This window comes from Pristiophorus japonicus, chromosome 30 (assembly GCF_044704955.1).
Source record: "Pristiophorus japonicus isolate sPriJap1 chromosome 30, sPriJap1.hap1, whole genome shotgun sequence".
Lineage (NCBI taxonomy): Eukaryota > Metazoa > Chordata > Chondrichthyes > Pristiophoridae > Pristiophorus > Pristiophorus japonicus.
In genome coordinates this window covers 11349839-11363820 of record NC_092006.1, presented here as the reverse complement: position 1 = coordinate 11363820, position 13982 = coordinate 11349839, and the positions used below count along the sequence as shown (strand labels likewise).

At 57.2% G+C, this 13982-nt stretch overlaps 1 protein-coding gene across 1 annotated transcript in view; it reads left to right on the top strand.

The window, feature by feature from the left end:
* Window positions 1-13982, top strand: part of LOC139240216 (multiple epidermal growth factor-like domains protein 10) — a 232263-nt gene that overhangs the window by 69446 nt on the left and 148835 nt on the right. The window contains exons 3-4 of the mRNA XM_070868687.1: window positions 10996-11108; window positions 13807-13908. Coding sequence (XP_070724788.1) covers window positions 11002-11108; window positions 13807-13908 — 209 coding nt within the window. The 5' untranslated portion in view covers window positions 10996-11001. The remainder of the gene's footprint in view (window positions 1-10995; window positions 11109-13806; window positions 13909-13982) is intronic.

Below are 13982 nucleotides of genomic sequence, written 5' to 3'. Positions count from 1 at the left end.
CTCCAGCCCCTCGACACCTCACTATCTCTGTAACCTCCTCCAGCCCCTACACCCCTCCCTATATCTGTAACCTCCTTCAGCCACTACACGCCTCCCTATCTCTGTAAGCCCCTCCAGCCCCTACCTCCCTCCCTATCTCTGTAACCTCCTCCAGCCCCTACACCCCTCCAGCCCCTACACCCTTCCCTATATCTGTAACCTCCTCCAGTCCCGTCACCCCTCCCTATCTCTGTAACCTCCTCCAGCCCCTTCACTCCTCCCTATCTCTGTAACCTCCTCCAGCCCCTACACCCCTCCAGCCCCTACACCCCTCCCTATATCTGTAACCTCCTCTAGCCCCGAGACCCCTCCCTATCTCTGTAACCTCCTACAGCCCCTACACCCCTCAATATATCTGTAAACTCTTCAGCCCCTACACGCCTCCCTATCTCTGTAAGCCCCTCCAGCCCCTACCTCCCTCCCTCCCCTACCTCTCTCCCTCCCTATCTCTGTAACCTCCTCCAGCCCCTACACCCCTCCCTATCTCTGTAACCTCCTCTAGCCCCTACACCCCTCCCTATCTCTGTAGCCTCCTACAGCCCAACACCCCTCCCTATCTCTGTAACCTCCTCCAGCACCTACACCCCTCCCTATCTCTGTAACCTCCTCCAGCCCAACACCCCTCCCTATCTCTGTAAACTCCTCCCGCCCCTACACCCCTCCCAATTTCTGTAACCTCCTCCAGCACCTACACCCCTCCCTATCTCTGTAACCTTCACCATCCCCTACACCCCTACCTATCTCTGTAACCTCCTCCAAATCCGTACACCCCTCCCTATGTCTAAAAGCCCCTCCAGCCCCTACACCCTTCCCTATCTCTGTAACCTCCTTCATACCCTACACGCCTCCCTATCTCTGTAACCTCTCCAGCCCCTACCTCCCTCCCTAATGTTGTAATCTCCTCCAGCCCCTATACCCCTCCCTATCTCTGTAACCTCCTCCAGCCCCTACACCCCTCCCTAATGTTGTAATCTCCTCCAGCCCCTATACCCCTCCCTATCTCTGTAACCTCCTCCAGCCCCTACACCCCTCCCTAATGTTGTAATCTCCTCCAGCCCCTATACCACTCACTATCTCTGTAACCTCCTCCAGCCCCTACACCCCTCCCTATCTCTGTAACCTTCTCCAGCCCCTACCTCCCTCCCTATCTCTGTAACCTCCTCCAGCCCCGACACCCCTCCCTATCTCTGTAACCTCCTCCAGCCCCTACACCCCTCCCTATCTCTGTAATCTCCGCCAGCCCAACACCTCTCCCTATCTCTGTAACCTCCTCCAGCCCCTACACCCCTCCCTATCTCTGTAACCCCCTCCAGCCCCTACACCCCGCCCTATCTCTGTAAACTCCTCCAGCCCCTACACCCCTCCCTAACTCTGTACCTCTCCAGCCCCTACACACCTCCCTATCTCTGTAACCGCCTTCAAATCCCTACACCCCTCCCTATCTCTGTAACCACCTCCAGCCCCTACACCCCGCCCTATCGCTGTAACCTCCTCCAGCCCTTACACCCCTCCCTAATGTTGTAATCTCCTCCAGCCCCTATACCCCTCCCTATCTCTGTAACCTCCTCCAGCCCCTACACACCTCCTTTTATCTGTAACCTCCTTCAGCCCCTACACGCTTCCCTATCTCTGTAACCCCCTCCAGCCTTTACCTCCCTCCCTATCTCTGTAACCTCCTTCAGCCTCTACACCCCTCCCTAGCTCTGTAACCTCCTCCAGCCCCTACACCCCTCCCTATCTCTGTAATCTCTGCCAGCCCAACACCTCTCCCTATCTCTGTAACCTCCTCCAGCCCCTACACCCCTCCCTATCTCTGTAACCCCCTCCAGCCCCTACACCCCGCCCTATCTCTGTAAACTCCTCCAGCCCCTACACCCCTCCCTAACTCTGTACCTCTCCAGCCCCTACACCCCTCCCTATCTCTGTAACCGCCTTCAAATCCCTACACCCCTCCCTATCTCTGTAACCACCTCCAGCCGCTACACCCCGCCCTATCGCTGTAACCTCCTCCAGCCCTTACACCCCTCCCTAATGTTGTAATCTCCTCCAGCCCCTATACCCCTCCCTATCTCTGTAACCTCCTCCAGCCCCGACACCCCTCCTTTTATCTGTAACCTCCTTCAGCCCCTACACGCTTCCCTATCTCTGTAACCCCCTCCAGCCCTTACCTCCCTCCCTATCTCTGCAACCTCCTTCAGCTTCTACACCCCTCCCTAGCTCTGTAACCTCCTCCAGCCCCTACACCCCTCCCAATCTCTGTAACCTCCTCCAGCCCCTACACTCCTCTCTATCTCTGTAACCTCCTCCAGCCCCGACACCTCTCCCTATCTCTGTAACCTCCAGCCCCTACACCTCTCCCTATCTCTGTAACCCCCTCCAGCCCTTACCTCCCTCCCTATCTCTGTAACCTCCTCCAGCCCCTACACCCCTCCCTATCTCTGTAACCTCCTCCAGCCCCTACACCCCTCCCTATCTCTGTAATCTCCGCCAGCCCAACACCTCTCCCTATCTCTGTAACCTCCTCCAGCCCCTACACCCCTCCCTATCTCTGTAACCCCCTCCAGCCCCTACACCCCGCCCTATCTCTGTAAACTCCTCCAGCCCCTACACCCCTCCCTAACTCTGTACCTCTCCAGCCCCTACACACCTCCCTATCTCTGTAACCGCCTTCAAATCCCTACACCCCTCCCTATCTCTGTAACCACCTCCAGCCGCTACACCCCGCCCTATCGCTGTAACCTCCTCCAGCCCTTACACCCCTCCCGAATGTTGTAATCTCCTCCAGCCCCTATACCCCTCCCTATCTCTGTAACCTCCTCCAGCCCCTACACCCCTCCTTTTATCTGTAACCTCCTCCAGCCCCTATACCCCTCCCTATCTCTGTAACCTCCTCCAGCCCCTACACCCCTCCCTATCTCTGTCAACTCCTCCAGCCCCTACACCCCTCCCTATCTCTGTAATCTCCTCCAGCCCCTACACCCCTCCCTATCTCTGGAATCCCCTCCAGCCCCTACACCCCTCCCTGTCTCTGTAAACTTCACTATCCCCTACACCCCTCCCTATCTCTGTAACCTCCTCCAAATCCTTACACCCCTCCCTATCTCTAAATCCCCTCCAGCCCCTACACCCCTCCCTGTCTCTGTAAACTTCACTATCCCCTACACCCCTCCCTATCACTGTAACCTCCTCCAGCCCTTACACCCCTCCCTATCTCTGTAACCTCCTCCAGCCCCTACACCCCTCCCTATCTCTGTAACCTCCTCCAGCCCCTATACCCCTTCCCATCTCTGTAACCTCCACCAGCCCCTACAACCCTCCCTATCTGTGTAATCACCTCCAGCCCCTACACCCCTCCCTATCTCTGTAACCTCCTCCAGCCCCTACACCCCTCCCTATCTCTGTAACCTCCTCCAGCCCCTACATCCCTCCCTATCTCTGCAACCTCCTTCAGCCCCTACACGCCTCCCTATTTCTGTAACCTCCTTTAGCCCCTACACGCCTCCCTATCTCTGTAACCTTCACCAGCCCCTACACCCCTCCCCATTTCTGTAACCTCCTCTAGCCCCTACACCCCTCCCTATCTCTGTAACCTCCTTCAACCCCTACACGCCTCCCTATCTCTTTAACCTCTCCAGACCCTACACCTCTCCCTATCTCTGTAACCACCTCCAGCCCTACACCCCTCCCTATCTCTGGAACCTCCTCCAGCCCCTACACCCCTCCCTATCTCTGTAACCTCCTCCAAATCCCTACACCCCTCCCTATCTCTGTAACCCCCTCCAGTCCCTACACCCCGCCCTTTCGTTGTAACCTCCTCCAGACCTTACACCCCTCGCTAATGTTGTAATCTCCTCCAGCCCCTATACCCCTCCCTATCTCTGTAACCTCCTCCAGCCCCTACACCTCTCTTTTTATCTGTAACCTCCTTCAGCCCCTACACGCCACCCTATCTCTGTAACCCCCTCCAGCCCCTATACCCCTCTCTATCTCTGTAACCTCCTCCAGCCCCTACCTCCCTCCCTATCTCTGTAACCTCCTCCAGCCCCTACCTCCCTCCCTATCTCTGTAACCTCCTCCAGCCCCTACACCCCTCCCTATCTCTGTAACCCCCTCCAGCCCCTACCTCCCTCCCTATCTCTGTAACCTCCTCCAGCCCCTACACCCCTCCCTATCTCTGTAATCTCCGCCAGGCCTACACCACTCCCTATCTCTGTAACCTCCTCCAGCCCCTACACACCTCCCTAGCTCTATAACCTCCTCCAGCCCCTACACCCCTCCTTATCTCTGTAGCCTCCTCCAGCCCCTACACCTCTCCCTATCTCTGCAACCTCCTCCAGCCCCTACACCCCTCCCTATCTCTGTAACCTCCTCCAGCCCCGACACCCCTCCCTATATCTGTAACTTCCTCCAGTCCCTTCACCCCTCCCTATCTCTGTAACCTCCTCCAGCCCCTATACTCCTCCCTATCTCTGTAATCTCCTCCAGCCCCTACACCTCTCCCTATTTCTGCAACCTCCTCCAGTCCCTTCACCCCTCCCTATCTCTGTAATCTCCTCCAGCCCCTACACCTCTCCCTATCTCTGTAACCTCCTTCAGCCCCTACACCCCTCCCTATCTCTGTAACCACCTCCAGCCCCTACACCCCTCCCTATCTCTGTAATCTCCGCCAGGCCTACACCCCTCCCTATCTCTGTAACCTGCTCCAGCCCCTACACCCCTCCCTATCTCTGTAACCTCCTCCAAATCCCTACACCCCTCCCTATCTCTGTAACCCCCTCCAGTCCCTACACCCCGCCCTTTCGTTGTAACCTCCTCCAGACCTTACACCCCTCGCTAATGTTGTAATCTCCTCCAGCCCCTATACCCCTCCCTATCTCTGTAATCTCCTCCAGCCCCTACACCTCTCTTTTTATCTGTAACCTCCTTCAGCCCCTATCTCTGTAAGCCCCTCCAGCCACTACCTCCCTCCCTCCCCTACCTCTCTCCCTCCCTATCTCTGTAGCCTCCTTCAGCCCAACACCCCTCCCTATTTCTGTAACCTTCACCATCCCCTACACCCCTACCTATCTCTGTAACCTCCTCCAAATCCTTACACCCCTCCCTATCTCTGTAACCTCTCCAGCCCCTACCTCCCTCCCTAATGTTGTAATCTCCTCCAGCACCTACACCCCTCTCTATATCTATAACCGCCTCCAGTCCCTTCACCCCTCCCTGTCTCTGTATACTCCTCCAGCCCTACACCCCTCCCTATTTCTGTAACCTCCTCCAGCCCCTACACCCCTCCCTAATGTTGTAATCTCCTCCAGCCCCTATACACCTCCCTATCTCCGTAACCTCCTCCAGCCCCTACACCCCTCCCTATCTCTGTAACCCCCTCCAGCCCCTACCTCCCTCCCTATCTCTGTAACCTCCTCCAGCCCCTACACCCCTCCCTATATCTGTAACCTCCTCCAGTCCCTTCACCCCTCCCTATCTCTGTAACCTCCTCCAGCCCCTACACCCCTCCCTATATCTGTAACCTCCTCCAGCCCCTACTCCCCTCCCTATCTTTGTAACCTCCTCTAGCCCCTACTCCCCTCCCTATCTCTGTAACCTCCTCTAGCCCCTACACCCGGCCTATCGCTGTAACCTCCTCCAGCCCCTACACCCCTCCCTAATGTTGTAATCTCCTCCAGCCCCGAGACCCCTCCCTATCTCTGTAACCTCCTCCAGCCCCTACACCCCTCACTATATCTGTAACCTCTTCAGCCCCTACACGCCTCCCTATCTCTGTAAGCCCCTCCAGCCGCTACCTCCCTCCCTCCCTATCTCTGTAACCTCCTCCAGCCCCTACATCCCTCCCTATCTCTGTAACCTCCTCCAGCCCCTACACCCCTCCCTATATCTGTAACCTCCTCCAGTCCCTTCACCCCTCCCTATCTCTGTAACCCCCTCCAGCCCCTACATCCCTCCCTATCTCTGTAATCTCCGCCAGGCGTACACCCCTCCCTATCTCTGTATACTCCTCCAGCCCCTACACTCCTCCCTATCTCTGTAACCTCCTCGAGCCCCTACACCCCTCCCTATCTCTGTAAACTCCTCCAGCCCCTACACACCTCCCTATTTCTGTAACCTCCTCCAGCCCCTACATCCCTCCCTATCTCTGTAACCTCCTTCAGCCCCTACACGCCTCCCTATATCTGTAACCTCCTCCAGTCCCTTCACCCCTCCCTATCTCTGTAACCTCCTCCAGCCCCTACACCCCTCCCTATCTCTGTATACTCCTCCAGCCCCTACACTCCTCCCTATCTCTGTAACCTCCTCCAGCCCAACACCCCTCCCTATCTCTGTAACCTCCTCGAGCCCCTACACCCCTCCCTATCTCTGTAAACTCCTCCAGCCCCTACACCCCTCGCTATTTCTGTAACCTCCTCCAGCCCCTACACCCCTCCCTATCTCTGTATACTCCTCCAGCCCCTACACTTCTCCCTATCTCTGTAACCTCCTCCAGCCCAACACCCCTCCCTATCTCTGTAACCTCCTCCAGCCCCGATACTCCTCCCTATCTCTGTAACCTCCTCCAGCCCCTTCACCCCTCCATATCTCTGAAACCCCCTCCAGCCCCTACACCCCGCCCTATCGCTGTAACCTCTTCCAGCTCTTACACCCCTCCCTAATGTTGTAATCTCCTACAGCCCCGACACCCCTCACTATATCTGTAACCTCTTCAGCCCCTACACGCCTCCCTATCTCTGTAAGCCCCTCCAGCCACTACCTCCCTCCCTCCCCTACCTCTCTCCCTCCCTATCTCTGTAGCCTCCTTCAGCCCAACACCCCTCCCTATCTCTGTAACCTTCACCATCCCCTACACCCCTACCTATCTCTGTAACCTCCTCCAAATCCTTACACCCCTCCCTATCTCTGTAACCTCTCCAGCCCCTACCTCCCTCCCTAATGTTGTAATCTCCTCCAGCCCCTACACCCCTCTCTATATCTATAACCGCCTCCAGTCCCTTCACCCCTCCCTGTCTCTGTATACTCCTCCAGCCCTACACCCCTCCCTATTTCTGTAACCTCCTCCAGCCCCTACACCCCTCCCTAATGTTGTAATCTCCTCCAACCCCTATACACCTCCCTATCTCCGTAACCTCCTCCAGCCCCTACACCCCTCCCTATCTCTGTAACCCCCTCCAGCCCCTACCTCCCTCCCTATCTCTGTAACCTCCTCCAGCCCCTACACCCCTCCCTATATCTGTAACCTCCTCCAGTCCCTTCACCCCTCCCTATCTCTGTAACCTCCTCCAGCCCCTACACCCCTCCCTATCTCTGTAACCCCCTCCAGCCCCTACCTCCCTCCCTATCTCTGTAACCTCCTCCAGCCCCTACACCCCTCCCTATCTCTGTAACCCCCTCCAGCCCCTACTCCCCTCCCTATCTTTGTAACCTCCTCCAGTCCCTTCACCCCTCCCTATCTCTGTAACCTCCGCCAGCCCTTACACCCCTCCCTAATGTTGTAATCTCCTCCAGCCCCGAGACCCCTCCCTATCTCTGTAACCTCCTCCAGCCCCTACACCCCTCACTATATCTGTAACCTCTTCAGCCCCTACACGCCTCCCTATCTCTGTAAGCCCCTCCAGCCCCTACCTCCCTCCCTCCCTATCTCTGTAACCTCCTCCAGCCCCTACATCCCTCCCTATCTCTGTAATCTCCGCCAGGCGTACACCCCTCCCTATATCTGTAACCTCCTCCAGTCCCTTCACCCCTCCCTATCTCTGTAACCTCCCCCAGCCCCTACACCCCTCCCTATCTCTGTATACTCCTCCAGCCCCTACACTCCTCCCTATCTCTGTAACCTCCTCCAGCCCAACACCCCTCCCTATCTCTGTAACCTCCTCGAGCCCCTACACCCCTCCCTATCTCTGTAAACTCCTCCAGCCCCTACACACCTCCCTATTTCTGTAACCTCCTCCAGCCCCTACACCCCTCCCTATCTCTGTAACCTCCTTCAGCCCCTACACGCCTCCCTATATCTGTAACCTCCTCCAGTCCCTTCACCCCTCCCTATCTCTGTAACCTCCTCCAGCCCCTACACCCCTCCCTATCTCTGTATACTCCTCCAGCCCCTACACTCCTCCCTATCTCTGTAACCTCCTCCAGCCCAACACCCCTCCCTATCTCTGTAACCTCCTCGAGCCCCTACACCCCTCCCTATCTCTGTAAACTCCTCCAGCCCCTACACCCCTCCCTATTTCTGTAACCTCCTCCAGCCCCTACACCCCTCCCTATCTCTGTAACCTCCTTCAGCCCCTACACGCCTTCCTATCTCTGTAACCTCTCCAGCCCCTACACCCCTCCCTATCTCTGTAACCTCCTCCGAATCCCTACACCCCTCCCTATCTCTGTAACCCCCTCCAGCCCCTACACCCTGCCCTTTCGCTGTAACCTCCTCCAGCCCTTACACCCCTCGCTAATGTTGTAATCTCCTCCAGCCCCTGTACCCCTCCCTATCTCTGTAACCTCCTCCAGCCCCTACACCTCTCCTTTTATCTGTAACCTCCTTCAGCCCCTACACGCCTCCCTATCTCTGTAACCCCCTCCAGCCCCTACACCCCTCCCTATCTCTGTAACCTACTCCAGCCCCTACACCCCTCCCTATATCTGTAACCTCCTTCAGCCCCTACACGCCTCCTTATCTCTGTAAGCCCCTCCAGCCCCTACCTCCCTCCCTATCTCTGTAACCTCCTCCAGTCCCTACACCCCTCCCTATCTCTGTAATCTCCGCCAGGCCTACACCCCACTCTATCTCTGTAATCTCCTATAGCCCCTACTCCCCTCCCTATCTTTGTAACCTCCTCTAGCCCCTACACCCGTCCCTATCGCTGTAACCTCCTACAGCCCCTACACCCCTCCATATCGCTGTAATCTCCTCCAAATCCCTACACCCCTCCCTATCTCTGTAACCTCCTCCAGCCCCTACACCCCTCCCTATCTCTGTAACCTCCTCCAGCCCCTACACCCCTCCCTATCTCTGTAACCTCCCCCAGCCCCTACACCCCTCGCTATCCCTGTAACCTGCTCCAGCCCCGACATCCCCCGAGATCTCTGCGCTCCTCCTCTTCTGGTCTCTTGCGCATCCCCTGATTTCCATCGCTCCACCATTGGTGGCCGTGCCTTCAGCTGCCTGGGCCCCAAGCTCTGGAACTCCCTCCCTAAACCTCTCCGCCTCTCTCTCCTCCTTTAAAACACTCCTTAATACCGACCGCTTTGACCAAGCTTTCTTGACCTGTCCTAATCACACTTGTGTCAGCTGTGGCTCGCAGGGTAGCATTCTATCTCACCTCTGAATCCGAGGTTGTGGGTTCGAGTCCCACTCCAGGGACTGGAGCAAACAAAAAAATCTAGGCTGACACTCCCAGTTCAGTGCTGAGGGAGCGCCGCACTGTTGGAGGGACAGTACTGAGGGAGCGCCGCACTGTCGGAGGGGCAGTACTGAGGGAGTGCCGCACTGTCGGAGGGGCAGTACTGAGGGAGCGCCGCACTGTCGGAGGGGCAGTACTGAGGGAGTGCCGCACTGTCGGAGGGGCAGTACTGAGGGAGCGCCGCACTGTCGGAGGGGCGGTACTGAGGGAGCACCGCACTGTCGGAGGGGCGGTACTGAGGGAGCGCCGCACTGTCGGAGGGGCAGTATTGAGGGAGTGCTGCACTGTCGGAGGGGCAGTACTGAGGGAGCGCCGCACTGTCGGAGGGGCAGTACTGAGGGAGTGCTGCACTGTCGGAGGGGCAGTACTGAGGGAGCGCCGCACTGTCGGAGGGGCAGTACTGAGGGAGCACCGCACTGTCGGAGGGGCGGTACTGAGGGAGCGCCGCACTGTCGGAGGGGCAGTACTGAGGGAGTGCTGCACTGTCGGAGGGGCAGTACTGAGGGAGCGCCGCACTGTCGGAGGGGCAGTACTGAGGGAGCACCGCACTGTCGGAGGGGCGGTACTGAGTGAGCGCCGCGCTGTCGGAGGAGCGGTACTGAGGGAGCGCTGCACTGTCGGAGGGGCAGTACTGAGGGAGTGTCGGAGGGGCGGTACTGAGGGAGCGCCGCACTGTCGGAGGAGCAGTACTGAGGGAGTGCCGCACCGTCGGAGGGGCAGTACTGAGGGAGCGCTGCAATGTCGGAGGGGCAGTACTGAGGGAGCGCTGCAATGTCGGAGGGGCAGTACTGAGGGAGTGCCGCACTGTCGGAGGGGCGGTACTGAGGGAGCCTCGCACTGTTGGAGGGGCAGTACTGAGGGAGCGCCGCACTGTCGGAGAGGCATTACTGAGGGAGCGCCGCACTGTCGGAGGGACGGTACTTAGGGAGCGCCGCACTGTCGGAGGGACAGTACTGAGGGAGCGCCGCACTGTCGGAGGGACAGTACTGAGGGAGCGCCGCACTGTCGGAGGGACAGTACTGAGGGAGCGCCGCACTGTCGGAGGGACAGTACTGAGGGAGCGCCGCACTGTCGGAGCAGCAGTACTGAGGGAGTGCCGCACTGTCCTCACACTCCCCTCCTCCTTGCCTTTCTCTCATTCCCTGACCCCTCTCCTACTGTGGGTCACACCTGGAGGGGTTGGTGGCAGAGAATGGGCATTTATTGCCCGTCCCTAATTGCCCCTTGAGAAGGTGGTGGTGAGCCGCCTTCTTGAACCGCTGCAGTCCGTGTGGTGAAGGTACTCCCACAGTGCTGTTAGGAATGTTCCTTCATCGTCGCTGGGTCACAATCCCGGAACTCCCTCCCTAACAGCACTGTGGGAGCACCTTCACCACACGGACTGCAGCGGTTCAAGAAGGCGGCTCACCACCACCTTCTCAAGGGGCAATTAGGGATGGGCAATAAATGCCGGCCTTGCCAGCGATGCCCACATACACACATCTTATTGGGGTGCTACAGGACTGTGTTGGCGTTGAGATTGATAATTCCTCTCCCTTGCCTTTGTTTTCGGTTTCAGTTCAGGATGAGACAAATCCGGATCTTGCCAGCGATCGTCCTGTTGATCAGCTCGCTCCACCTGGCCTGGCCTTTGAACCCCAACGACCCCAACGTGTGTAGCCGCTGGGAGAGGTGAGAGGTCACGGAGGGGTGAAAGGGGAAGCTCGACTGTGGGGCCAAACCTGGAGGGGTGAGGGGGCGATGAGGGATGAGTGGTGGGAGGAGTGGTTGGGCGAGGGAACGGGGGAGGGGAGGGGGAGTGAATGGGTGGGGGGAGGGTGAGGGGGGCGGTAGTGGATGGGTGAGGGAATGGGGAGGGGGAGGATGAGGGGTGAGGGGAGGGGATGGGCGAGGGAATGGGGGAGGGGAGAGGGAGTGAATGGGTGGGGGGAGGGGAGGGGGAGTGGAGGGGCAGGATGAGGGGTGAGGGGAGGGGATGAGTGAGGGAATGGGGAGGGGAGGGAGAGGATGAGGGAGTGAATGGGGGAGGGGAGGGGATGGGCGAGGGAATGGGGAGGGGAGGGAGAGGATGAGGGGTGAGGGGAGGCGATGGTAAGGGAATGGGGAGGGGAGGGGGAGGATGAGGGGTGAGGGGAGGGGATGAGAGAGGGAATGGGGAGGGGAGGGAGAGGATGAGGGGTGAGGGGAGGGGATGGTGAGGGAATGGGGAGGGGAGGGGGAGGATGAGGGGTGAGGGGAGGGGATGAGAGAGGGAATGGGGAGGGGAGGGAGAGGATGAGGGAGTGAATGGGGGAGGGGAGGGGATGGGCGAGGGAATGGGGAGGGGAGGGAGAGGATGAGGGGTGAGGGGAGGCGATGGTGAGGGAATGGGGAGGGGAGGGGGAGGATGAGGGGTGAGGGGAGGGGATGAGAGAGGGAATGGGGAGGGGAGGGAGAGGATGAGGGGTGAGGGGAGGGGATGGTGAGGGAATGGGGAGGGGAGGGGGAGGATGAGGGGTGAGGGGAGGGGATGAGAGAGGGAATGGGGAGGGGAGGGAGAGGATGAGGGAGTGAATGGGGGAGGGGAGGGGATGGGCGAGGGAATGGGGAGGGGAGGGAGAGGATGAGGGGTGAGGGGAGGCGATGGTGAGGGAATGGGGAGGGGAGGGGGAGGATGAGGGGTGAGGGGAGGGGATGAGAGAGGGAATGGGGAGGGGATGAGAGAGGGAATGGGGAGGGGAGGGAGAGGATGAGGGGTGAGGGGAGGGGATGGTGAGGGAATGGGGAGGGGAGGGGGAGGATGAGGGGTGAGGGGAGGGGATGAGAGAGGGAATGGGGAGGGGAAGGGAGTGAATGGGGGAGGGGATGGGCGAGGGACTGAGTGAAGGCATGGAAGAAATAGAAGATCATCCCGAAACCATAAATATAATAATCAATAGTCAGCAGGGGGTTCAATCGGGAAAGGCTTGCTTGGCCATTGAATTTTTTGACGAGGTATCAGAGAGAGTAGACAAGGGTGATATAGTAGATGTAATTTATTAAGCTTTTTAAAAGGCCTTCGATAAGGTACCACATAATGGACTGATGAACAAGGTCAGAGAATGCAGAGTCAGGGGACAAGTAGCATAGAAGCATAGAAAATAGGTGCAGGAGCAGCCATTCAGCCCTTCTAGCCTGCACCGCCATTCAATGAGTTCATGGCAGAATGGATCGCTGGCTGGCTTCAAGACAGAAAGCAGAGAGTGAGGTTTTAAAGGGCAGCTATTCACAGGGGCAGAAGGTGGGTCGTGGTGTTCCACAAGGATCAGTGCTGGGACCGCTGTTGTTCACAATTTATATTAACGATTTAGACTTTGGAACCAAAAACACAATTTCTAAATTTGCGGATGACACCAAATTGGGGGAATAGTCAATACTGAGGAGGACTGCAACAAATTACAGGGGGACATTAATAACCTTGACGAATGGGCATTTAATTGGCCAATGAAGTTCAACACAGATAAATGTGAGGTATTACATTTTGGCAGGAAGAATAGGGAAGTCACTTATTACTGGGAGGGTGTGAGTCTGGGTGGGGTCGAGGAACAAAGGGATCTCGGAGTACAGACACAAATCACTAAACGTTGCGACACAGATTAGCAATGTCATAAAAAGCAAACCAAGAACTAAGGTTTATTTCTAGAGGGATAGAATTGAAAAGTAGGGAAGTTAGGCTGAACCTGTGTCGAACCTTGGTTAGACCACACTTGGAGCACTGCGTACAGTTCTGGTCGCCGTATTATAAACAGGATATAAAGGCACTGAAGAGGGTGCAGAGAAGATTTACAAGGGTGATACCAGAAATGCGAGGGTGTACATTATCAGGAAAGGATGAACCGGCTGGGTCTCCTTTCACTTGAAAAAAGAAGGCTGAGGGGTGACCTAATAGAGGTCTTTAAAATGATTAAAGGTTTTGATAGAGTGGATACAGAGAGAGTGTTTCCCCTTGTGGGGAAGAGCATAACTAGAGGTCATCAATATAAGATAGTCACCCAGAAATCCAATGGGGAATTCAGGAGAAACTTCTTTACCCAGAGAGCGGTGCGAATGTGGAACTCGCTGCCACAGGGAGGGGTTGAGGCGAATAGTATCGATGCATTTAAGGGGAGGCTGGATAAACACATGAGGGAGAAGGGAATAGAGGGTTATGGAGATAGATTTAGATGAGGAAAGACGGGAGGAGGCTCGAGTGGAGCATAAACGCCGGCACGGACTGGTTGGGCCCAATGGCCTGTTTCTGGGCCGTATACCCTTGTGTTCAGAGACACCAGCCCAATCCTGGTTTGTGAAGAGGCTTTGTGATGGAGCAGTGGTGTGTGTAGTGAAGCTTTTTATCTTCTCTTGCTCTCAGCTATTCGGTGACCAAGCAGGAGGCCTACACCACGCCACACGACGAACCCATCGAGGAGCCCTGCTCTGACCCGAGGAACCAGTTCCGATGCACCAGACACCGGTGAGCCATAATTGGAAGGGCCAGGCCCAGCTGCGGCCTAGTAGTAAGGCTTCAGCGAAGCGGTCAAGAAACGA